General features: G+C 39.7%; 1 protein-coding gene across 3 annotated transcripts; it reads right to left on the bottom strand.

The window, feature by feature from the left end:
* Positions 1-500: 500 nt before the first annotated feature.
* Positions 501-27,370, bottom strand: ZBED4 (zinc finger BED-type containing 4). Of its 3 annotated transcripts, XM_075024936.1 has the most exons (4): positions 27,197-27,370; positions 26,015-26,159; positions 20,374-20,451; positions 501-5,785 (listed from the first exon to the last, which is right to left on the bottom strand). In XM_075024936.1, exon 4 carries the CDS (start codon positions 5,375-5,377, stop codon positions 1,859-1,861), a length of 3,519 nt encoding a protein of 1,172 aa, XP_074881037.1. In that variant the 5' UTR covers positions 5,378-5,785; positions 20,374-20,451; positions 26,015-26,159; positions 27,197-27,370; the 3' UTR covers positions 501-1,858. The 3 variants fall into 3 exon arrangements, with proteins under 3 accessions (XP_074881037.1, XP_074881036.1, XP_074881038.1); XM_075024935.1 differs by lacking the exon at positions 26,015-26,159; XM_075024937.1 differs by lacking the exons at positions 20,374-20,451; positions 26,015-26,159.
* Between the last annotated feature and the right edge of the window lie 27 nt (positions 27,371-27,397).

Raw genomic sequence — 27,397 nt, 5'->3', positions numbered from 1 at the left:
TTCCAACTATACATAAACTAGAACAAATGGTTTTATTACTGCAGAAAAAACACACTGTTCTCATTTAACCCTAGAAGAACAAAGAAATGCTGACTGTTGATAGAATGAAAAGTTACCTTTTAAAATACTGCAGACAAAATGCAGTATTAGTTTTTCCAAAGTATGCTATATAATAATTTACTTAAATATAGTACAGGTGTAAACATAACTGATGGAATAACAATTGAAATACCTGAAACCATAAAACATTTAGAGAAAAGTCACATGGAAACCAAAGCCACCCGGGAAAGAATTCAACAAATTTTCCTGAGGTTGAATAGCTTGAGTGAAATGAAAAGAACCAGAATCCAGGCTTAAGTCCAAAGAGCTAAGTGGAAGACCAATCTTTTCACATAGCATATTCTGTGGTATACTTATGATTACAACTGTATCAATTAATTTTTATTCAATGGTTGTCTTAAATCCATCTGAAAAGAAAAGGCAGTGTCGACTACCACTAGAAAATTGCAAATAAAATGTTTAATTTCAGAAACTGAGTTCACCATTTATAAATACACTAAAACATAGTAAATGCAAAATTAGATTAGGCATAGGTACAGTATTTTAACAAAGCTACAACTTTTCTAAAAGGTCATAGGCAAATGATGACTTGTTTCCCAAAAAGTATTCAATGAAAACTGAAATGAGAAGATTAATCTTTCTAGAGTTAAACCATGGAGAACATTCCTTTCAAATTAAAATGCTGGCTATTTTTTTCCATCTTATTTGAAGTTTTCAGGGCTCTATATCCCATTTGCCTGATGGACACCAACAGTTAAGAATCAACCCTACTACATAAAATTCTAAGCAGTGCACCATATCCGTAAGGCTATTACTGAAAATCAGAAGATCAGTTATTTCTGTACTAGGAGCTTTAAGACAGGCTGTTCTACACAACTGAAATTACATTAGGAGTAAGGGCTCAATTTTTACAATAGGGAACCTTATAGTTTCGATGCACTAAAGATTAGAAAAAGCTTTAGAATGACATTAGAGTCTTCATGGTAAGTTTCTTGCCTTTTTTTGTACATGGCATTAAATAACAAGCATTAATTCACAAACTTTGATAAGACTTCCAAGAGCTTTTATAAATACCCAGAATATTTCTGTAGTTCAGTTAAAATGTAAAACCTGAACAGGAGAACCCAGAATGGGAAGTTTTACTACCGATTGCTGTGTAACTGACATTCCGTATCATCTCAAATTTAAGATTTATTTTCAGATACTAAGTCAATAGTCTCCTGTAAACACATCTTCCTCAGTAACTCTTCCTAATCCTTTAAGTACTTTAGGGCTTGCAGTTAAAACCACCACATGATAAAAAGATGGTTTGAACCCCATCTTTCATGTACAGCTTTCTTTTGACAACTACAAAAACTGTTTTGTTGCAATTAAAGCAATGTTCAACTAAAATACAGTACCTGGTTTATGGTTTTTACATAATAATTGAATAAAAAACTACAGAATAGAACTGTTTACATCTTTTTTTTTTTTTGCCATTCTATTAAAACAAATGACTGAGCTTTTTTAAAGTTCATTTACAATTATGGATTAAAACCTACATAATTTTGTATAATTTGACAAGACAGGCTATCTCTAGTGTGAACTTTTAAAAAACATATATACAATATCTGGCCTGAAGTACTATGAATAAGGCACATGTAGACATATTGAAAGCTGAAAAAAATGAAACTAAAATTTGGAATTATAGTCACTGATTAGATGTCATACATGGCCCCTATTGGAGCAATTTAAAAATCCAAGTTATAGTTATCCAGTGAGCAACAATAGATTTAGTCTAGCAGTTTGTTCATTAGTTTCAATACTGGAAGTATATTAAAGGAAGATTCACTTTCAAAAAGATAAGCTTTTCAAAGTGTTCAATCATTAACCTTGACTGACTAAAGTTGTTGCTTTCATTGGATGTATTGAACAATCTCTCTGAAGGAACAATGCTTGGTGGACAACCCAAGAACCTGACGGCCAACTTTGACAGTACTGGCCAAGATGACTTCTTAAAGTTCCAGTAAGTGAGAGGATCACAGTTATGCTCAAGCACTTCTTCCTCCAAGTAAGAAAGCACCATTTCCTCTGGTAACTTTGCTCTCTCTTTCAGATCTTTTGTTTTCTTCATGTCACCCATGAGTGACCAAAGATTATCTTCCCCATATGAATTTGTAGATGGTGAACCTATATCACATCCATTGGAAACAGGTTTATCATCATCTGAGGTAGAACTCATTATTTCCAGCTCCCTGATTAAGTCTTGTTTATATTGTTCAGCCTCCTCTTCTGTAAATAAGGATGTTTTATACCGGGGATCCAGAAGTGTAGCAAAAATGTACCTTGGATCATGAAGTGTGGAGGACAATCTACTCACCATAGCTTCTTTTAAAGATTTCAGCATAGTATCTATGCCCATTGTTTCCTCAAATAGCATTTCTATTTTCCTGTTAAGTATATGAATCATTGGAATCACTTGGCTTAGAGTAGACATGTGTGTACTCATCTCCCTACTCGCAGCTTCAAATGGTTTGAGAGCATGACACACCGACTGCATGACTTCCCACTGATCACAACTTATTAGCTCCCGAAAGCTGCACTCTATTGACATTTCATCAATTGCTCTTTTCTGTTCAATAAGACGTTCAAGCATATGAAATGATGTATTCCACTTTGATGGAACATCTTGTATTAGCTGATGCTGAGGCAACTCATACTCTTTTTGCAACTCAGCTAACTTCTCTTTTGCTTTTGCTGACCGATGGACGCGTTCACAGATCTTTCTTGCAATACTAAGCAAATTCTGAACCATTCTCTGGCTTTTGATAGCCTCATTTACAATGATATTAACAGTATGACTAAAACATTGTACACTTGAATGATCACCTTCATTTAAAGTTTTCTCTATACTCTGATTATCAGTAACAGTAATCCCAATCTGAAGGCCAATGGAAGTAATCCATGTTTCCCACCAGTACTCTAACTGCTTTTGAATACTGATTCCATTGTAGTCGCAATCAATCTGTGATACATTTAATAGTGCTGAACAATGGTAATCCTCACACTGTGGTCGAAATGAAGATTCAAATGTTACCCAGTGAGCTGTCAGGGTGAGATATTCTCGTGTTTGGTTGCTCATCCATATTCCGGACGTAAAATGGATCACTCCACTTTCTGCCTCTTTAAGATGTGAAATAATTATTTGTTTTACATTATCATACATATCTGGAATTGCTGTCCTAGAAAAGTAAGATGGAGAAGGTAGAGAATACTGAGGTTGCAAATATTCAAGCAGCCTGTTAAAGCCAATGTTGTCTACAAAAGAATATGGCTGAAGGTCAAGTGCAATCATTTCGGCTACAAGACTTGTGATTTTTTTGGCAACTGGGTGAGAGTCACAAAACTTGTCATTGGTTTCATCAAAATTTGAAGATCCTAGTAATTCTGTGCTCAGTGGCATGTGATTATCCGTAGATGAGGGTAATACGGTCTCTGGGACATCAGTTTTCAACACATTGTTATGAAACCGCTGCAAATGTCTTAGAAGGCAACTCGTGCCTAGATTTGTTGGCTTTTTCCCCCTACTTATTGTACGTCCACAGTGCATACATACTACTTTTGTTGAATCTGCAGAACAAATTGAAAAGTGATTCCACAGTTTTGAGGTCTTCTTACTATTAACAGGAAATATAATTTGATTATCATGTGTAACCATTGTAGGCAAGTCAGTCAACTTTGAGGATGAACATTCTGCAGAAGCCAAAGTGGCGTAAGGAGAATTTGCCAAACTCACATCAAGAAAGCTCTTTTGGTTTCCTATTACGTCGGGATGGCGTCTATATAGATGTCTCATCAAGCAGCTTGTGCCCACATCTCCTTTCTTACCACGACTTATCATACAACTGCAGTATCTACATACTGCTTTTAGACTGTCTGCAGGTGACAGTGAAAAGTGGTGCCAAACTTCTGATTTAAGCCTTTTCATAGTTCTTTTATTTTGCTGAAATACAGCAGCAGGTTCAAATATTAGTGGACCTAATCCCTCACACTGTTTCTCAGGAGATGAAACAAAGGAGACTTCACCTATATCATCAGAAGATGACAGCATTGAGTCTTCAACTAGAGCATCTCCAGAAGAGAGATTAGTATGGATGTCCTCAGAGATTCTGTCTGGAGAAGAAGAAACAGAAGTTGATTCTTTCATTAGTTTTCCAGGAGAGGATGACATAGAATTCAGATCGCTATCTGAGGGTAGTAAAGAAGGCAACAGAGTTGGAGGTGCAGTATAGAGAGGTGGTATGCTGGTACCACCCCCATTCTCTTGCAGGACAATGGATCGATGGGCTCTCCACATGTGTCTTATTAAACAACTCGTTCCCAGGTCTTTCCCATTTTTTCCTCTACTGAATTCATTCATGCAGTGGATGCAAACAGCTTTAGAATTATCTAGAGGTGACAAATAAAAGTGTTTCCAGACAGCAGATCTCCTTCTGGAACCTGATGTGCTCTTTGGAATTACAACATTTTTTTCTGCTACATTCTCTACAGTGTCATCATACTGGTTGTTGGGTAGCTGTGGAGATGACCCAACCATGACTTCTTCTTTGCTGCACTTTTCAGAAACTGAGAGATCTGATATTTCTTCAGAAGAAACAATAGAAACAGATTCCTCAATTATCCGATCTGGAGACGGTATTTTCGAAGCCATTTTCTTGACCAGTTTTATGGGGGATAACATAGAACTCAGATCTCCAACATCTGCAGACTGAGGTGGCAGTAATAACGTAGGTGAAGAAAAGGAGGATATACCTGGCATACTTCCATTTTCTTGAATTAGTACAGTGGGATGGGCTCTCCTCACATGTCTCATGAGACAACTTGTACTCAGGTCCTTTTCATTTTTACCCCTGCTAAATTCTTTCATACAGTACATACATATTGCTTTAGTACTATCTCTAGGAGATATAAAAAAATGGTTCCAAGCAGGCGACTTTTTTCTGGAGCTTATGTTTCTGCTAGAAAGGAGGCTTTGCGTCACAGCTTCCATTGCTACATCATACAGCGTACTACTATACTGAGGAAAAAGAGATCCATAATCATCTTCATTTTCTGTAGATAAATATTTTCCAGCGTTATTGGTAATGAAGTTCTTTTCTTTGTCTTCCTGTTCATCACTGCTGTCCACATGTTTGAAATCATCCTGTTCTGTCTTTATATCCATTCTTTCTAGAGTGCAGTTAATGCTGTCTTCCTCTTGCTCTACTTTTAAGTTATTGATTTTACCCAATACAAAATTACCATCCATACTGGGGTAACCTGCTTTACTCTTGTCCATGGATGACAAATTCTTCTTGCCAAGTCTTCATTTATTAATAAATATAGATAATTTAAAAGATTATTTAAAATTTGATTAAAATGATTTATCTTGTATACTGAATGCACAAACACAAATGTGCGTATGTGTTAAAATAACCTCTGGTTTACGAATTCTGTATCTGTGTTGTGCCTAAGCAAATATGATTAGTCATAAAAATGCATTTAAAAATTATAGACTTAATTAATGGAATCTCATTTTTTCCCCAGGATCAGGACATTTCAGGTCATAGATGAATGTTCTCAAAGACAGCTACTGTTAAATGTTTCATGTTGTAGACATATTTCTAAAAAATGAATGTTCTATTTTCTTGTTGAAGGAAGCCATTCTGTTCATCTTGATTGGGCAACTGTGATTCTTTTGCACCATCTAGAAATAAAAAAAACAGAAGACAAAGTTGACTAACACACTTTAAATAACTACAGTAAAGGTGAACTGAAAACACGCACTTAAGGTTCTGTCTTTTTTTTTTTCTCCTTTGAGACAAAAACAATTCAGTGTACTATTTAATAAAAGAAAAAACCTCAACATTTACTCAATACATTTATTGTGGGCAAATACATGTCTATACATGCAGCTCTGGTTCAGCTTTGACAAAATCTAGTGTCCAGGCATCACTTTTGTATTTGCTTGGACATACGTGTGCCTTACCCTACATCCTAATTCAACCACTACATAATCATACATACACACATATATATACAAACATTACTATGTATGTGTCTATATCTACAGATATATAAGACAAATTTAATCATGTTAGCACAGAAATATGTACTTAAAAACAAATGTTAAGTTACACTCCTGTACCTGTGAGCCCTTCATTACTGACAACAGTGTTTAAAAATACAACATTTTACAAGAAACCTCTGTAAGGGTGTCCAGTGTTGTCATACTAATCTCTCTTTCTCTGACCACAGTTTCACATGGTTATATTCATGCCCTAACACTCCCAGACAACACCATACTATAGAAACAAGCTACTTTTAGAGTTCCACAATTAAAAACTGAAATGAGCTATGCAAATGCCATATATACACTGAGATCACCCAAAAGCATAACATCACTCAGAAGCAAAGATACATACGGTTGCATACGCTGCTGCCTATTGCAGCACTGCCAGCTCAAGTTCCTCACATATCCGAGGGTTATACTAGAAAGCCCATTTACACCGAGATAGCATATTTCTCTCATGGGTAAAGATTTCCCCCACCAACAATTCCAGTACAAAGAGTAGGTTTTTGATGTATAGCTGCATAAAAATCACTGGGCAACAAAAGGCTCAAAAACCAGAACCCCCCACTGGCCCCACACAAACCAGAAGAAGCTGTCTGCATTTGTCAGCCACTTTTTTTTTTTTTTAATTATTTTTTACTACAGTTCTATCAGAATTCTAAATTTTGCCAAACCCTTACTCATTTATTCTCTTGTGTCATTCCTGTAGTTATTGGTACTTGTCATTCAAGATAACAAACATTTTTTTGACCACACAGGTGATGCTATGCTATGCACTCTGATTTGTGCAAACAGGATTTTATGGGACTCCCTCTCCCCAGCTGAAAACAAAACACAAATTTGAAGCAGTTATTTTAGAAACTTCTCACACAATTTTCAGGTGTTACTCAAACACAAGAAGGATTTCAGCAGACAAAAGGTGAAATTAGCCATAGCTACAAGACACACAAAAAAAGGCTAGGTTGTACTCACGCAGCCATTTCCCCTGCCCCGTACAAAGACCAATGTCATATTAGCTTTGTAACCTATTTTAATTAATATTTCTCTGAGGCCTGTTTACAAGAGACGTCAATAACACTTATTTTCTGTTGATTTCAGATTTCTGGAAAGCCTATCGTGGTGAAAACTTACTTTCTTTTCCAGTGCAGGGGAAGGGGCAGGGAAAAGCAGGGGCAATCAGCTTATTGCAGCTATTTTAAGAAAAGGGAGATAGAGCAGTCAGAACTTGCAAAGAGGAAGGCAGTAACTGGTTTTCTTTCTATGAAAGCTTTAGTATTTGTGCTCTGCCTTTCTCTCTCCTTCTCAGAAAAAAAAAATAAAAATGTTTTTGGACACCAAAAGATATGAGGGTTGAGCATGCACAATGTCAGTTCTAATGAAGGGAGAGACTTGAAGAAAAAGAAAAACCCTAAATTTCTAGAAGAAATTTAACACATTACACAGTACTTTCCACAGGTTGTGAAATCACATCTAAGAACAACTCTGGCAGCAAAGACTAAATTTACATCACTCAGTATAAAACTAAATGAAACACAAGTCAGTGATCACACACATATTGAGGACATAGAATCATGTGCATCTGGGACAAGAGAGAGCATAAGATAGTCAACATTTTAAATAGAAATTAATCTAAGAGGATTTTTTTAAATCTTTATTTTGATCTAATCTGTGACTTTGAAGCCTGTACTTCAAACAGTAAAAGCAAGAATATATAATAAACTGTTGTGACTTAGGATCACAATAGAAAGGCTCACAAGCAAGTGACTCCATGCAGAGCTTACAGAACATAAATTATGCATGCAAGTGCCAAGTTACAGTAAGCACATTACAGATTCCTAGCTAGATTCGCACAAAATACACACATGCATCCATTGGCATCAAGTTCTGATGAAGGTGTACACACCTCTAGCCTGCAATTCTTGTAATTTCTTAACTATGCCAAAACAATTCTAGGCTTTGAACAGAAAAATCCATGGAGATGCTTCGCTTGTCCCTGTCTTGATAAGCAGTTACTGCTTAACACAGCTAAGCATAAGGTAGCTGTGATGGGAAGACCTGGAAACCTGATAAATGAGACCAGTTGCAAACTTCACAACCAAACTTAACTAGATTGACATTCGTTAACAATACACATTACCAATGGTTAAATACTAAATCATTATCAGCCATTATCACCACATATTCAAACAGTTAGGCCCTAACCATCTTATCCTAAATTAGTTTTGAGTACACAATACCACTGAGCTGATGCCATGTAGTTAAATACTGATGGCTATGGTCCTTGATGGTCTTAGTTGCTGAAGTTGAGGCGAAAAGATGAGACTGCTGTTTGGACTCTGAAGCAGGAACGGCAGTGGTAGACTTCTTTCTTCCCTATTTCTCCTTGCTGTTGATGGGTGTTTTTAATGCTTATAATCTCTTCCACCAAAAAAGGGTGTGGGAAGCAATCTCATCTGCTCCTGACATTATTTACCTTCTTTTGTTTAGGATCAGAAACTGTTCTTGTTCCACCGCAAGTCTTTCTTGCTTATTCTGTATACTTCGTTTTTGCTTGCAGATTTTACTACTTGAATTGTTGATTCATATGTTTTTCTGTCCCCTGTTTGTGCAATTAAACATAGGTCTCCCTTTGCAGCTATGTATTACTTCTATACTTATGCTTAGCTGTGATATAAAATGCTTTCACGCTGTTAGGAGAGTTATGCTATTAGCAGTGTTACAAAGCACTTATATACTGTGGCCAGCTACACTATATTAGTGTACTTATGGCTGAGTTTAAGACAAGAAAACATTAATTATATCTTGGCCACTTTATGGCTGTTACAGGTCTCTGGCTACATAGTACATATTTTTCTGGGCATTGTTGCTGCCTTCTAGGAATGCAGAATAGCTGAGATTCTTAGAGGAGACTCGTCAGGGCTGCTTGATCACTTCCTGGGAAATCCCCAAAGTTGGATGCCCCTTAGAGGATTTTGCATGTATTTTTCTTCCATTTTCTTTCAAACATCTAAGGAAGATCTCTATTGCTTTGAGTGTTACTACATCATACTGTAAAATTAAGTCAAGCTCCCTCCCTTCAAACACCCTGGAGGGTCCAATACAATTTTCTTTAGAATACAGTCCCCAAAATGCTCAGGGTTAGAAAGGTAGGTATGTTTTTCCTCTCCCCCTACCATGCCAGCTCTGTGGAAGAGTCAATCTGTTTTAAAAACAAACAAAACACTCTATCCTATTTTTAAATGTTATAGTAACCTAGAACAAAGTATGAATTTCATTATGACCACCTTTACATAGCTTAGTTACCCTTGGACACAAGCTACTTTAAGTTAAGGACTACTGCTAAACAAACAGGCTATTCAAGGAGAAGGAAAATGTTTTTAAAGGTACAAAAGGCTACAGGCTGTCAGCTCAAAATTAAAATGATTTATGCCTTTGAAATCTCCTCAATTAGATACAGACAAGCTGCAAAACAAAGAGAATTAAGAGTCACCTTGCAACAAAAATCTTCAAAGAAAGTAAATGGAACTAGAGAACAATTATCTACTCAAATGTACTACTCTAGACTGTTAGCTCCTGAGCAGCTGTAGACAGTCAGTGGTTTGCTGTGGCAAGAAGCTTGCACAAACATTTTATAGGATTTTCCATTCAAAATGGGATTACTGAAAGCGTATGGTGGTTGACAAGAAATGTCAGGAGAATGTCACTGATCCAAAGAGTGCCACAGCAGACTGCCATGGCCAGAAGAAATCACTGCTGAAGGAAGAGGGTAAAAAAAAAAGAAACTCTGGTGTCTTGGGATTAACAGACACAGAAGTATGAAAAGTATGCAAGAACACTGAACCATGAGCAGATTATTTGTTTGTAAGGCAGATAGTGGCCTGCAAGCTTTAAACAATTTTATATTGAGTAGTCAGACAGTAATCATGGACTTGATTATGTTGCAGAATCCTAGCGCAAATAATGGTCTAGAGAAAGTAATTTAAAACAAAAACTTCAAATTATTATTATACAAGTACATATAGTGTAAATACAGACAAACACACACGCATGCAAAATGCAAGAGGAGTTGTTTCAAGAAACATGCAAAATGTGGAGACAAAGTGAAAGCAAAACTATTGTACTAGTTTGAAAAAAAAATCAAACGCAGTGACAGATTTTGAGCATAGAAGGTACATAAAAGCACATTAAATAACAATTTTCACAAATGAATGTCAGTTTTGGAATAAATAGTGCTGATCTTCTATATTTTTGGAAACGTACAGGCATCATTAAGAACATCGAGTAAAAAAAAAATCCCTAAAAGCAAGAATACAAGCAATAAGGAGGAGACATTTTAAGAAATTATTATTAGCTTCTACTTCAATGGCAAGTATTGTGCTAATTAAGTAATATTTGCTAAAAAAAATAAACAAACAAACAAAAAAACCCACAAAAACCCACACCTCCAAAAAAACTGAAAACAAAACACATCCAAAAACTTGTAACACATAAGCAGAACATTTTTATAAATTTATAGGCCAGATGAACCTTACTGCTTTGAACAGTAACATTTTTTCTACAGGAATTTCCTATGACAAAATATGAGTGATAGCTCACCCATTAAGAGCTGCAGAAGTCTGCAAGATACTGAGCAATTAAAATGTGGTATTAGAAGAGACTGCAAAATTAGCATGTTAGTCACACTCTGAAGCAAGGTGGGTCCTATCCTCAAGTCTCACTGAAGCTCACAGGGATCCACACAGAAGTACAAGCATGAACTAGTGGATACAACAGTGTAATTGGCATCAAAGTACAGAAAGTAGGCTTAAAAGAAACAAGCTGGTTTAGACCTCATGGGAGGTATGATCTGCAGAGGACTGTTGGGAGAGAAGAAAAAAGGAAGGTAAAGCCACCTTTACTATTCCATTACTTCTCCAGTCACCCAAAAGGCAGATCTTACATTAAACGATAACTGTTGTGGTTTTACAAAGGTATTCCCTCCAACTTGCAAAATAACCTCTCATGCCCACAACCCCAAATGCTCCATCTGGACACGAAAGAGTAAAGTGTGGAAACAGCACCACCAATACTGTACATTGCTCCTTGTGGACAGGAATAGTCTTCACCCTGACTACTGGAACAGAATATAACAGTTAGGACAAGTAACATTAAACATTTTTATTCATCTTAAATGAAAAAGTTGAAGTTTATAGGAATCTGTCTACTTAAAATATGTAACAAACAAAAAAAAAATCTGAGAAGCCTTTGTTAATGGAAGGGGAAACATCATAACCAAAATCATATCTAAGTCAATTAAAAAAAAACCAAAAAGGCATATACAGAAAAAGGAAAGAAAAAAAAAAAGATAGAAACTATTACTTGTATAAGTGCTCTCTTTTACTAGATAGAAAACCCCTGGTGTTAGAAACTGGAAGTATTTTTATTTAAAATTTCAACTATGTACTATGCTTTTTTTCCTACTTATATGTTAAAAAAAGTGATATATGGAAGTAACAAAAGTACAACATTTTTTAACATTGGCTGAGAACTAATATCTAGGTTTAGCTCTTGTTCTGTCACAAGCTACTGGTCTTGCAGAAGTCTGAACTTCTCCCTCCGTGACTCCCTCCCAATTAGGAGGGCTGTAATATTTTATCTTTCATCTTTTGTTTTTATTCCATCTATTCTGCCATGAGTTTTACAGGGTCATCTTACTACCTGGCTTATCCATCAAGGTCTCACTCTCCTGAAGGCTCCCCAAGTACTCCTGAAAAACTTGCAGAATGAAAAAAAGCTTTTATAATTATTTTTAAAGTTCCATTTTGGAGTGAGACAAACATTTAGAAAAATCCTAGTTTACACATAGGGAACATTCATGTACAGTTTTATATGTTTGTATATGTAAACAAGAAAAGACTGATTCAGCTCTCAGACTAGGGCTGGTGTTGGGAAGGGGGGGGGGGAAAGGGAGGGGGATTATTCCCTCTAAGGCTGGAGCATTTCACGGATGTGTGGCCAGCCAAGCAGGACACCACGGGCAGGAGCTGTAACAGGCTGGGAGGCAGGAACCAGGCAGCTCCTGAGGATACTGCGACTGCTGGGCTTCAGCTGCTGGAAGAAACAGGGCAGCATCCTGCCAGGGCAGCTGATGCCCTCAACTCCCTCATCCCTGAAGAGAAGCTGGGAAAAATTACAAAGAGAAAATAACATGTCCAGAGTAACGCATAAGGAAGGAAACGAAAACATGCTTTGGAAAGCAATGGGACAAAGGTACGTGCTCAGAGGCTTGGGAGACAAGGCAGGTAGAATGAGAGCCCTCCAAGAAAGGTATGTGAGCTCCCCAGTGTGCTCATGCTACTTGTCAGGACATGACACAGAGACCTCCGATTTATCCAAGTATAAAGATCATTCATGCCTCTTCACGTTGCTGAAAAACTCAGTGCTTGGTGCAAGCTGGGGCCTAAATCAGTCATTCCAGACAGAGAAAAACCAAGGTGTGGAGAGCTGAGTATTATAGCCATAACTATCATCATTAGACACTGGGTACTCAAACCTAATTAAATATGCAGGAATTTAGCTAAAGTAGAGACTGAAAAGTCAAAAACACTACCAGGTAAATATAAATATTCCCCCCTTTCTTGCCTCCCATCTCCAGAAACATCAAATAGTTTTACTGTGAACATGGACTACTTTATATTAAGCAGTAAAATAGACCTGCTAGTGCCAAGTTAATATTTCTTTGGTTTAGTGGTCTCTGGACTCTTCTCTCTGTCTTCTATTTTCACCACCACCACTAAATTAACAATAATGCAAGAAGATAACAATCAACAGCACAACTCAGAAGCAACAGTTTTAGTCTTAGACTATTGCTGAAGGGACAGTGTCGAGTTAAAATCTAACCAGCACACAGAAAACACCTAACATTGCACAAACACCAACTCCTCAAACTTAGTCTCTTACTCTTTTAAAAGCTGGTTTATTTTGTACATCTGTTTTCTTCTCTTGCTGCTGTAAACATCAAAAACTCTATGGGACTCTGCTTACTGATCATTTTCAGATATTCCCTGAAACCAGGAAAGGTTCAAGAACTAAAAGCCCCAGCTTTGTACAAATATCTCCATCTCAAACCTCAAATCATCTGCATCACCGTGCATGGAAGAAAGTGAGCACACCAGCTCCCCCTGCACAAAACTACACTGCCTCTTCCACTGATGTATAAAAGGAGTGAAAAGAATTCATGACAATGGCAGAACTGAAGAGAAACGGTATGATTTCCAGATTAGCATCATTTAAAAAAAAAAAAAAAGGCACTTTGAAATATACACAAAGCAGAAATGAAGTATGATTTCATTTTAAAAATTATTTTTTTTAAAAAAACAGGATCTGGTTCTTAATTCAGTTCTTACACCAGTATATCCTCAACCATAAAACTTCTTAAAAAGATTGAGATAATGTTTTTTAAATATTATACATTTCATATTCATTATTTTTGAAGTCTGATATAAATAAGGATGTTTGTGTTAGCATACTTATTATTCACATCTGGCTGACATTTAGTTCTGGCATCCCTGTTTAGCGCCCAACCGGATTTGCTAAATATGCTCAGTACCCAAATGTTTCATCAGACCTCAATGATACAGGCCGAGTGCTCAGCATGTTTAAGAATAAAGCAAGCATCTGATATAGGGTAGAAAGTCAAAACTCAAGCTTATTTCTGGACAAATCTGTCTTCATCATTTATTTGACAATTTATTAAACACATATATATATTTGAAGCATCATCCTCCACCACCTAGGTTTAAGCAGTACTGTTAAACACTATAAAGCCCATAGCACAGAAATCTCCATTCCACATGGATTTCAAACAGCATTCATGTTAAAATAAAAATGCAAAACTAAAACAACAATAAAAAAATCACTTCAGCCAAAACAATGTCACTCCCAAGTTTTATATAAAAAATTAGTATCAGTGTTGTATGTACCACCATATATAATACTATGTATCACCACAAATAGTAACACTACTCACACCTACAACCACCTGATAAGCCTTTAATAGTTGCTATTTTTTTTTTCTTAGTGCACTAAAAATACCATCAGATCTCAAATGGGGCAATCTTCCTTCACACGTCCTTTGCTAACTTCCCATAGCAGCACACTATAAGAAAGGAGGAAAAAAAAGCAGGCTGTACACATGTTAATCATTTCTGTCCCAGCTTTTACCAAGAGATCACTTATAAAAAGCGGATCTGTCACGGTAAGTAAATTATGTCAACATTTGTCTAGGATCCAAACTGTCTCTTAAGTGTTGAAGTGTTCTTTCTCATTATCTGGTATGATACTACTGAAGCAATACTTCCAAGATATGTTTCTCTGCTATTGTTCATACCTACCAAATGTCAGATCTGCCCCTCATTTGTTAAAATGCTGGTGTTTTATGCAATAATTTCATTAAAACTTTAAGCAGGATTTTCCTAAATCTTACGCATCAGTTCAATGTTGCTCCAAGTGAAAGCTACAGATTATACTCTTATTTTGATATTTTTATCACTTGCAAATTTTGACATACGCTAATAAAATGGGGCAATTCTTAATGTTACAAGAGATAAGGTGGTTTTCTTAAGAAAACTATTTAGATTTTTTTTTAAACAGCTGAAGCATATATTGTTCAACTTAGAGCATTTTTAGTGCAGGACAAAACTGCTTTTAGTATCTCATGTGGTACAATTTGAGGCTGAGAGGAGGGGAGATTAATGAAGGTTACAGTAACACAACATGAGGGTAAAATGGAGAAGATGATAAAAATAAGAACAGAGCAGGGAAGATGCAGCAGTATTATCATGGAATGGGAAACAACACACAACCAAAGACACAGTACCACCTGCTAAGTTCCAAAAGAATGAAAGACAAAAGACAAAGCATTTACTCCATGTTGCTAGAGAACAGCATCCTGCTTTCAGAAAAGCATCAGAAAATTCAAAGCAAGGCTCCTCTGATACTTTTCCCCATGTGATCAATTCCTCTGCTTAGCCCATTACACTCGTCTCTTCCTCCTCTGTGCAGTCCACAGGTGACAAAATAAATGCAAAAAGATTAGAACAGGAGATTCTTCTCCTGACTAGTCCACCTTCCTAGCTTGCAATATAGTAGAAAACACACTTTTTTTTTTTTTTTTTTTTAAGATGTCTATCTTTAAACTCAGTAAGAGTGAAACCTTAAGCAATTTAAGGATAATTTCAAACAGTTAAAAATAAGACACCTGTAAAGGAGAAAGCTGAGGGTTACAAACCTAAATAGGCAGGATGATGAATGAAAAAGTGGTTAGGAGCATACAGTAAGTCTTGTTGGAACTCTTGCTGAAAACATACATGTAAGTATAAAGTGAAGAAAAACCTTACAAAATGTTAGCAGGGTCCTTTACAGAATGTAATATTATATTAAACTGTTTGAACTATAATTTTTCTAAAATAAAAAAAATTGAACAATATCTGTTGAACTGCTAAGACTATCATATGTTAGTGTCTATTCTGACACTAACCAGATAAGGTCTGAAGAGGTCTGTTTTAAAAACCCTTTATAGCTACCCATTAATCCAATTCTGTGTTCATATTGATGCCAGTTAGTTACATGTCCTCAGATAGCTTCACTTGTGCTATGGAGAGGTTTTCCATTATTTACACATATTGTATTCATGTATGTGTAATATGACAGAGCACTATGCTTGTATGATACATTTGTATCCTGGAATGCTTGTACACACAAAGGCAGGTTAGGAAGAAAATGCAGTTCGTAGTCCCTGAAAAGACAAAAAATATTTTCAAAAGGATAAACCGTAGTTTGAATACTTCGTAGGGATTTTTTACAGCTAAGCTTAATCATTCTTTTGTCACAAAACTTTATTTCAAGTCAGAAAATACACTCAATTGCAAATGATTCTCCAAAGAAATCTGTTTCTTCTCTGTACCAGGTATCTTTTTTTCTTCCTCATGCAATAATATGAGGAAATCCGGCTAGATTTTACTTGAAGCAAGGAAAAGACCATCTCTTTATTAAATATACTAAATATAACAGAAAATTAATATTCACAATACCATCCAAGATAATTTTTATAGAGTTCAGAAATACTCAGTTTCATCTTGCCAACAAGCACAAGAACTGCTACAAAAACAACCAGGTAACTTTAAAGCCAAGCTTCCTTATCGCATGCAGGCATAATCAATCATGTCCATGATAACAGTGAACTTCTGCCCTTTCAAGTATTTTTTGTCATTCAGTATTTTCTAAGTAAACTGTACGTTCATCAGTAGCATATGACATTTTTACCTGATATCCCAGTTTACAATTACCTCAGCTCTGTCCCTCTCAAAACAAACATACCTATTCATAAAATGGGGGAAAGGGAGAAAGAAATGAGCTTACCGATCTCCCTATTCACTTGTCAACCAGCCTGTCCCTAGCCTCCCTGACAAGGGGCCTTCTCCCTCTTAACCTCTTTTATGGACATATTCTCTTTGCCTTCTTCAAGGCAAGGTGAAACTTTGCAGCAAAGACCCAGCTGACACTGACAACCAAGCCAGGAAAGCCGACATTGTTTCCACTAGCACCACATTGAGCATTAGCAGGAAATCCAAAGAGACACTCCTGTCCCTGGCAGACAAATAGCTCAGTATTCTTCTCCCACAAGAAATGGTTTATAGGACAGCCATCCTACTGCCATAGACACAAATTTAATTTGAGGAAATAAGGTTTTGCTGGAGGAGCTAACAAAAAATACAAGAATTTTAATTAAGAATAAAGCTTTTTGTAGTACTTATTCTAACCAGTGCAGTTCATGAGCTTTAATTCATGTAATGCAACCTGTAATTTAAATAAGTTTTACAGAAGAAAGTTACACAGGTGTTTTATTCAGAGCAGGATCCACGACAATTTCAGTACCAGAGCAGGTAAAGGATAGCCCTTGCTGTTCCCATTTGCTTGATTTCTATTATTACACAGAAGACATAATAATTATTTTAATAAACCTAATATTTTGTGAGGTATAGAAAAGGGAAATAAATGAAAACATTTAGAGAAAGGAGAAGGATCAGGAATCTCCCTGTTCTTCATGAGCAATATTGTATTTCCTGTCATAAACGGATTACAGTCTCCCCACAGCACAGCAAGACACAGAAGACAAAATCAGTAGGAAAGGAAAAGAAGAGTGGAACCTCAATTCCTCCCGTTTCCCATTGTCAAAAGCAAAGATGCTGCCAACACCATGGTCTGCACACTGTTCGCTTCCCTGAAAGCTGACCCACTCTTCCTATTTCAGCGGCTACTAAAGCAAGTCGCAACGAGTGAAAACCTCTCATGTAAGAAGTACTACCCTGTTGTCTTTTTGTTGTTTTTTTTCCCGTCTGTATATATGCTCCCACAGTTATTAGCATATCATGTTCCCACCTTTAATGCAGAAGAAAGAAGGGGAACCACAGAGTAAAAATAGAAAATATTATATGATTGCCATTATCAATGCCACGTTTTAGCAAGGATTTGCGGTCCCGAATCTTAAATAAGAAAAGCTCTCAAGACCTGGGAGGCAGTAGTTGGGTGGGAGTTATAAACAGGCAGCAGCAGTTTCCACACTGCTCTTTCCTCTCCCACCTCCTCATGGCACATCTGACACTACTAGATCCCTTTAATCAGGAGCTAATTTTCTTCAACGATCTAAACTGCACATAAAAGCTGCTGCATAGCATATGCACTGGAAGTCTTCAATTCTTACAGTGGATACTAAAGGGTGTATACCTATAACATTTCTGATCTACCAAAATGCAAAATTTTAAGACAAGATAACATCTGGACAGCAGAATATTCCCATCCTTGTTCTCAGGAGACTCCAGCTCTACATAAGTACCCATTCTACCAAAAGAGTGCCTTCTTAATCACAGATGAAGAAAGCATCATAGACAGAAGGCACATTTGCAAAATGCTAGCTCTCTGGGCCGCACTACTCCACTCCAGGGGCTAATATGCAGTAACTTGTTCATAATACGTTGCATGGTGCAATCTGTACTGGTGAATACATCACATGTTGCATATTGATATGCTGAAACACAGAGGAAAAACAAAGGCAGTCTTCAACTACCATGCCATGAAGGAAAAGAACCCCAGCAGGAAGTAGTACGAGATCACTTAAAAGATATACTTCACATTTCGTATTTCCCAAAATAAACATGTAAAAATTACTGTGTTCTATAAAACCTTAACAAAATACTTAAAGAAAGTTGTTGCAAGGAACTCAAAATATGTTCTATAAATGCATTTTTTTAGGCTGACCAAAATTATCTAAGCTCTATTCCAGAGTGTTTACAACTTGACTTTCAATGAAGCACATGAATATGACAAAAAACAGCTGATAAAATGTATATACTTTCCTGTTGGAGCTTGTATTGGCTTGTATAGTCTTTAAGACTAACTACTTACAGATTTTATTATCTATCAGGCAACTAAACTTGCAGTCAACAGTTATTTCATCTGGGATTATAATTCACACAATAGTTCTTGAAGATACTAAGACTAGACACTCATTTTCAGTAGACAGGTAGTACTAAAGTGGGTATTTTCATTGAAGGCTTTTAACCTTGAGAGCCACATTAGAAAGGCACTTTAGGTAGAACTATAAAATGCTACAATGCTTGACATCATGTAATGAAACCGTGCAAAGCATACAGTGATCCTGAAATATAAGAATTTAGCATTAAATACATGAAAGTGAATTTCCAGATATTCTGGCAAAAGCAACATTGTCCCTTTTATCAGATTTCTTCAGAGTGGTCTAGAACTGACTCAAAAGGCCGCTGCAAGCAACGACTACTCTTACCTGCTCTTTGGCTACGCTATGGACTTGGAAATCACTAGCAGTTCCATTTTTGCTTAGACTCTGATGAGGAATGATCCACAAGCAGATTTAGTATGTAACAAAATCCCCCGTACCTTTTTTATGTGTCACCTAGGAAAACTTTCCTTCAATAAATGAAACTGAATCATGTTTTTATTTTTCTTTTCCTACAGAGGCCAGAGTCTTTATGAGTAAAGGCTGAGAGAGTTGGCGTTGTTCAGCCTGGAGAAGAGAAGGCTCCAGGGAGACCTTATAGCAGCCTTTCAGTACTTGTAAGAAAGGGGGCTTATAAGAAAAATGGGGACAGGCTTTTTAGCACAGCCTCTTGCGATAGGACAAGGGGTAATGGTTTTAAACTAAAAGAGGGTAGATTCAGACTAGATATAAGGAAGCGATTTTTTACAACGAGGGTGGTGAAACACTGGAACAGGTTGGCCAGAGAGGTGGTAGATGCCCCATCCCTGGAAACATTCAAGATCAGGTTGGACAGGGCTCTGAGCAACCTGATCTAGTTGAAGATGTCCCCCATCGCATGGGAGTTGGACTACATGACCTGTAAAGCTCCCTTTCAACCCAAACTATACTATGATTCTATGACCCCGCCAAGACTTCCTAGCTCAACATTCTACCTATCTTAACCATTTTGTCCATCTGTTGCTAAGATGCATGTTAACTAATAATACAGGCAGCTTAAAAGTTGAGCTGTTTTATTTGGGGCAAGGGGATAAGAAAAAAAAATAAACAGAAAGCTCTGAACACTATACAAAAATAACATTTATTGTTAATTTACATATAAATGCTGATCTGCATATGAACAATTTTTTTCTATTGCATCTTAGTCAGGAATCTCAGGCTTCCAAAAAATGTGTAGTCAACAGCCCAACTGAATATATAAAGAAAAAAAAGTTTCAGACAAAAACCCTGGAAGAAAATATTAAAATTTACTTTATCAGTGAGGACATCAAAATCTGAATTAAGATGCGTGTAATTTGAGGATAGGATGAATGTAGCAGTTAAGTTACTTCCCCCTTTTTAAGAGGTAGACTGCAGGGTAAGGATGTATATATGTCAGCTGTTACCACAGAGTAAGAGGTGCCCCACAAATCATAAACTAGTTACTAGTAGTCTAACACTGTAAAGATATCCAGGCTTCCAAACTTAATTTTCAAGTCTCAGGCACTCACACAAACCTCCTGCTAAATTACTAAGCTCCATACAAGTCAATGCACAGGCACAGAATTATTCATTACCTTTATCCATTGGCTTACTCTAAATCAATAACAACAGCAATGATACAAGACCCAAAACAAAGAAGCTGCCCACTAGTTTATTGAGAAAAACAAGAAAAACAAACACACACACTTACACATCTGTTCCACTGCACGCAGGCGGCTTCATTTGAGGTTAAAAACTTGCTACTCAAACTTAATGATGATGATTGTATCTAAGAAAAAGAAGAAAGTAATTCCTTTTAATAAATTTTTTTAGTCATGTTAACTGCCACAGTGGCAAGTCATGGGATGTTCAAGTATCTCTTTAGGCGACAGCTCCAGGAGTTGCACTTACATGACTAGCTTGCTTTTTTTCAAAATCCCTAGCCCTCATAATCCTCAAGAAAAACTAGACATTTTCAACTCTAGCGCTCCACAGCAGAAAAATCAAAATATGCCTGTGAGGGGCTGGAAGAGCCAAGGCCTCCAGCGCGGCGGCGGGCGCGCTCTGCCCCACAAGGGGCCCGCCCACCGCAGGTGAGGAGCCGGTTGGCTACGGGGGCGGAGGGCGGGCCGGAGGGGGCGCAGCTCCCTGCTCCGATAGGCTGAGCGGGGCAGCTCACCATATATGGCCAAAGCACCCTCACGCCGCCAGGGAGGGAGAAGTCGCTCCCAAACGACGCTCCCCAGGCCCGCCCGCCCCTTTCCCCAAGGTTCCGGAAGCACAAACCCCGCGCGACACCTCATTAGCCTAATGAGTTCAGGGCCAGGTGATAAAAGGGCACCAACTGAAGCCCCGCGCGCGCGCAAGCCCACCGGAGCCGGACCAACGCTGGACCCGGGAGCGGCGACATCTGTCTCTCCTCTTGCTCTTGGGTTTGTTTAGTTTTGGGGTTTTTTTTCCTGTACTCCCCACACCTCATCCCTTCAGGCATAAACCCTTGACCAAGTCTGGGACGAGGAGCAGATCCAGCCGCCCCCAGGCTCCTCTCTGAGGAGGGGCCTAGAAAGCAAGGGGGTCTGCTCTGAACCTCCTGACCCAACGGGAGGGATCTCCTTATGGTCTTCCCTCAACCGATCCCCAAATAAGCGAGGCCTGTGCTATAGGTTTGGGGACGCATGGTTAGCACGTGTTATACACGTATTCACTGACGTAGTTTCACGCCAATTCTTGCGGTGAGCGAATAAAAGTTGAGTTTAAGGATCCCTGGTGTCGTTTCACCTGAATCCTGACCTGGGAATCGGCAAACCTGAGTCGTCCTGGGATGTGACAATGCCCCACTCCCCCCAAATGAGTACTAAAATGATTTAAAAGTCAAATTCTTGTACTTGTCTTGGCACTGCTCCATTTTTTTTATGCTTAGGGATGACTACATCTCATGATGAATGAAACCAAGTCTATACCACATGCAAGATTTCAAAGGAGCTTGCCGACACCTTTCAATTCACTACAGGATTCATCTTGCGGCTTGTTACACCTTCTCTCCAGGAGCTAAACACACTGTTTACACACTGCACCTAGCACGTGTATTAATCAACATGCAATAGGACAGGATCAACACAAGATTATCATCCCCCACGTATGAGAAAGGAATGATTGCAAGTGGAGCATATTAAGTCAGATATTTTGACTTAGCAACAAACAGACCAAAACAGTGTATCACAGGACACATTTTTAGAGTTTTGCAACTTCAGTCCCACTGACCATTATACAGACATGAGTGTCATTGTGCAGAGGCCCGAGCTGTTTCACTGCCCCAGTACACTAAAAAAAAAAAACAAACACCCCAACCAACCAAGAAATCTTTCTGCCATCTTAGAAAATCCGGTAAGTAAACTGACTCCAAATCTGAATGCAGAAAACACTGGACTCTGCAGCGCTTAGTGGCCAGGATGGTGCTTTGTCCTCTTTTCATATGGATCAAGCATCAATGGGTTAATCAGCAAAGCATTCTCCCCACCAGTCAGGGCTTACTGCTCTTATTCAGTAAGACGGTGATTGATATATATATACACACACACTTTTTTTTTTTTTTTCTCTTGAGATGGAGAACACCTCTCAGAGGGCGGAAAGTCCCAATTGCTGGCTTAACTGTGTGTTATGGAATGAATTATATTACTTCTTTTACTGACATTTTCACTTAAAAATACTTCCCTACTCCCTCTTAAGCAAGTGAAAACATCTCCAGAGCTGTGCGGCTGGCTAATTTGACTGTTGAGATGAGAAACTTCAGCTGTCCCTACTACAGTGAACATTTAAATAATGTATACAAAGAGCAAGGTGTCAGCCAAGGAGACACAGACCCACCCAACGAAGGGTGCTCAGCAGAAGCAGTTGGGGAACTCTGCCGAGATGTGGATTCAGCTCCTCAGGCAAAGCAGGGAAGCGAACCTGGCTCTCCCACATTCCTTGCAAGTGCCAGAGCCAGACTACAGGCAAGACAGAGTACAAATAATGCATCTTTATCCTCCCCGATGTCTTTAAAAAACAATACCAAAACCCCACAACCCTTTCATTCCCATTTTCCCATTCTTTTATTTGTTAAAGATGACTATAAGATAGTCTCAAGCCGGGCCAAACATTTCATTCAATTCAAATTAATGTTTGGGTTTTCTTGATTGTTTATTTTAGTGAGAAGAATAACAAAGAAAAAGTCATTTTAGCTGGATCTGAGCTTATTTTCTTTAGAGGCAAACACTGATTCAGAAAGTAGCATACAGAATTACAGCAACAGGTAAGCAGCATAGTTATTGAAATGCTAATTAAATGAACCTATTTGGGGCAAAACTGGTACAAATTCATTAATCATTGTCATATGAGACAAATACATTATTAATTTTAAATACCTTTTTCCATACATTTTGTGAAGAATTGCAAAAGAGTATTGCTAAAATACATCGCAGCTGTTAAACCAAGCCTATTTTCAGCCATAATTTTCAAGCTATTCACTACTGAAATCCAGAACTGGCTTTTGTGTTAAAGGTACTGAAAATCTGAGCACTTGCTGCAAAAATTACTCTACCACACCAAGGGAAAAATATATCTGTATGACACTAGAGAATGTAAACTAACAGACATGATTAAAAAAAATAAAATCCAACGAGCTTTCAGGCAGCTATAACAGTGAACTAGTAACCCTCTACACCTTCAAAGAGGGACTGTCTAACCTTACATGTCACTACAAAGCAAAGGGGGAAGGGAAAGAGTTGAGAGCTGGAAGGGAGGCAAGTGTGCAGTAATAGCTAAACACAGCACACAGGCTGCAAGCTTAAATAAAGATTATGGTAATACCGTAATATTTCGTATGTCAACATCCACTGAAAACTAGTCTTACACAGGTTATAGGAAAGACTGATACTTCGCTTTCCAGCATGTTGTTCAATATCAAAAAGTCACAATTTGTTCTGAATTGTGACACTTGAATGAAAATAAGGACCTTAAAAATCAAGCTATTTCCCTGTTGTTGCTTTAACAGACCATCATATTATGCTCTGTCTCATCACCCAAAAAAAAAAAAAAAAAAAAAAAAAAAATCAAAACCCAAAACAATAGTACCATGGCTGAACTGTGTATCACACTACATAATTTAGGACAGAAGTTCCTCCACTTTGGGGAAAAATAAAGAATAAAAGCTTTAGTTGTTGTTCTTGTTGTGTGCGCTTTAAACTCTAGATTTCACTTGAAAGTTATCTTTAGGCCACAGAAACTACTCAACTTTTTCACTAGTTGGTTGAAATTAAACAATCCCATAGTTGTGAATTGACATATATTGATGATGCCAGTAGCAAATGCAAAATAAACAGCCAAAATTGTACAGAAAACAATGCACGTTTGCAGCATGCAAGAGAACACCTTTTTGTGAAGCCTTTTTTGACAGTGTGTATTAGAACATATAACATTATGTCAATTACGCTAATTCATGTCAATACTAGGAAAATACTTAGACTGTCCCTACTTAAGGAAAAAAAAAAAAAAGTCAGTCATGATGATGAGTTGAACACTATGTTCTACACTGTGCAAAATCCCCAACTAAACTATCAATAATACTTTTTTCCTAGCTAAACCTAAGCTAATATACATGTATAATCACACCCATTTGCATAAAGCAGATTTTTTTAAAATTGTACATTACAGTGGCAACCCCATAGTACAATATGCTCATTTTGAAAATGAGAACTCCTATAAATTAAAAGCAAGCCTCAAAAGACAGCATTTGCAAAATCCTCTCACAGAGTCCTCTGTGAATGGTGGTAAAATGCAGCAAGGTGTTGGAAGATATGGCTCAAAACATCTGCATTCCTTAAGTCAAACTTTCGCAGAGCCACAAAAAAAAAATCTCTTAAGAAGTTACCGTATTCAGGGTTCTGGAAAGCTAGAAGAAAACATATTCCAAGAAAAAGGGGAGGAAAAAAAAAAGATACAACACGCTCGAGGGCCACATAAACCAGCAACTATTCCCTACGACCTAAGAGTTTGCCAGGACTTCCTTCAGTAAGACCTAGTTCTTAAGAGTCTTTGATAGGAGGATATTTACGTGGACAGACAATTTTAAATGTGTGAAATTCAGTTGCCCTCCTGTACTTCCAAAGGACCTGTTATAAGCCTTAGTGATGTATTATGTGTACTGAAGTAGACCCCCTCTGCACTAACCACCCGTGACCCCATGACACTAGCTGTTCTGTAAACACAATTCTTGCTCAGAACGTTTGCAGTCTAGGTTTAAAAAGAGCCAGAATAGGTGGAAACACCAAACAGAGAGAGAGGCTGTAGCAGACAAGGTAACAGAAAGGCAGTAAGCATTACCCTAAGCTCATCACCTGTCTAGCCTTCCGCTATTATATACTTTGCCTTTCACATTATCATTGAGGATGCTGTACCTGTCACAATTTTGCTTTATACAGAGTAACAGTAAAAGAGTTACAGTTATTCTACAGTACAAATGTTTAGAAAACTTTTCTCTGAGATGCTTAATTTAGATATTTCATTTTACTTATTCTCAATCAATTCTTACATTTGTTTGCTCTGGAGAACCTCTATGGAATAAATTCCTCAACATCTGTTAAAGCTGGAAGATACTAGCAACACTGTAAGTATCAAAAGATAAACACCCAACCATATAAAAACTTCCAGCACCTTGCCCGTTGGTCTTATACAAGCAGACAGCATTCAAATTTCTAAGACTCCACAAAAGAATTTCTGCTGCTTTTAGTGTACAGTGAAGAGATGTGAGATTTTTTTTCTCCACAAAACCAATCTCCGTAGTAAATAATAACTAGAATGCCCCTGTCCAGTATTTGTACAAATATAGGCTTTCCAGTAGCAGCGTGGTATCTCGGGGATAGTGGATAAGGTCTTCCAGACTTCTTTACCCCCAGGATGTACTCTGTGAACATCCTCCCGAGGGTGCACATCTGTGCTTTAAGTGAAACGTTCCATTACTGAAGATAACCTTTAGAAGAACCGCACTCACTCTCTTGAAAAGCAAAACACATGCACATACAGAGTGGGCCATACAGACAACAACACATAAGGAAAGCCCGAGAAGTATGTTTATGTTATGGTGGCTTGAAAGACTTTCTCTGCTTGGCATTATAGGCACAGCACAACAGCTCACGCTGAATTATTGAAATCTCTCAAAGATACCGCCCAGAAACAAGACACAACTGCTTCTGACACATAAGCACCAGGGCGAAAGGGTTAGGGAAAAAGGACTTTTTTCTACACTGCAAAGCCAAACACTAGTAAACTTAGCAACGACAATTAGAGTCCCTGTTAACGCAAAAGAGGCCTTTTACCTTTCCTTGCATTACTTAATGTTTTTACACTATTAGTAGACTGCACGTGCAGCAGGCAACTTCAAGCGCATCAGTCACCCTCTGAAATCCAGTAAGCATTGTAACGCAGCCAGTCTCTACCCCCAGCAGCTGTCTCGGTGTAGATCTAGAAGTTACAGAAGAGACGTTTAAACAAAATTGCCGCGTCCCAAGTAGAAGACGCGAGCAGCAGTACGTGAAAGTTCAATCCTGCCCTTTCTCCACAGGCAGCCCTCTTGAGCGGCTCTGCCCAAGAGGGACGGGGCTGGGAACTTCGCCCCACACAGGAAGAGATGCAGTGTTTACGCCGCGGCCGAAGCCGCTGGCGGGCGCCTGCCCCCCTCGTGTCCCGCGTTCTCGGGGGGAGGGAACGCTTCCCAGGATCTCCTGGGCTTTTCGGCGCCGGCGCCCGGCTAGCGACCCGGTGCCGGCGGAGCCCGCCCGCCCGCCGGTCCCCGCGCAGCCCCAGCCCGCGCCGCCCGCCCTGCGCCGAGCCGCGGCCGCCCGCGGCGGGGGGCGGCGGGCTCTCCGCGCCCGGGGCTGCCCGGGCCATCTTAGCTCGGGATGGCAGCGGCCACATGGCCACCGCTCCCTCCGCGGGCCCGGCTCCCGCGGCCTCCCGGCGCCGCGGCCCCGCCAGGTGGGAGCGGGCGCGGAGCCCCGGCGGGTCCCGCCGGCCCGGCCCGCGCCGCGCACAATGCCGGGCGGGCTCGGGGCGCGGCCGGAGGCGGGCAACCCTCCCCGCCCGGGGCGAGGACGGAGCCTGCCGGGCGATCCGGGCCAGCGCCGAGCCCCCCCCCCCCCCCGGGGACCGGCGACCCCCGCCCGCCGGGCCGGCCGGGCCCCCTCCCGGGGCCTCGCAGACAATGGAGCCAGCACCGCGGGCCTAGTCCCCGGCTTCCTGCGCCGCCCCGCCGCCGCACGCCCCCTCCCCGGCCTGGCGGCGCTGTCCTGCGGGCGCTCCCAGGCGGGACGGGGCGCCGCCGGGCCCGGGGCGCGGGGCCCCGGCGGCCGCGCAGGCACCGGCGCCGCTGAGGCAAAACCCGGCGGCGGGGGCGGGGGAGGGGGGGGGGCGGCGGCGGCGGCGGCGGGGGCCGGGGGAGTGCGAGCCGGACCGCCCTGCCCTGCCCGGCCCCCTCCCGGTGCCGGAACGGTGCCACTCACCTCTCCGGGCGGCCGCCGCAGGGGAAGCCGGAGGTCGCCGCCGCCGCCCGGCCGGGCCCGAAGGAGTTAAAAGGAAGGGCCGGGCGGGACCGTCCCATTCATTAGCCGGGCGCTTTGTCTCCGGCCGCCGCCGCCGCCGCGGCGCTGAGCAGGCTGCCCCGGCTCGGCCGCCACGGGGCGCGGTGCGCAGGCGCCGGGCGC

The sequence above is a fragment of the Buteo buteo genome, chromosome 4, assembly GCF_964188355.1.
Source record: "Buteo buteo chromosome 4, bButBut1.hap1.1, whole genome shotgun sequence".
NCBI classification, from domain to species: domain Eukaryota; kingdom Metazoa; phylum Chordata; class Aves; order Accipitriformes; family Accipitridae; genus Buteo; species Buteo buteo.
The sequence above is the reverse complement of the archived record's forward strand: the minus strand, read 5'-3'. Positions and strand labels throughout refer to the sequence as shown.

What these genes read in the sequence shown, in the direction of transcription:
- ZBED4 (XM_075024936.1), bottom strand. Translation starts at nt 5,377, where the DNA reads ATGGACAAGAGTAAAGCAGGTTACCCCAGTATGGATGGTAATTTTGTA.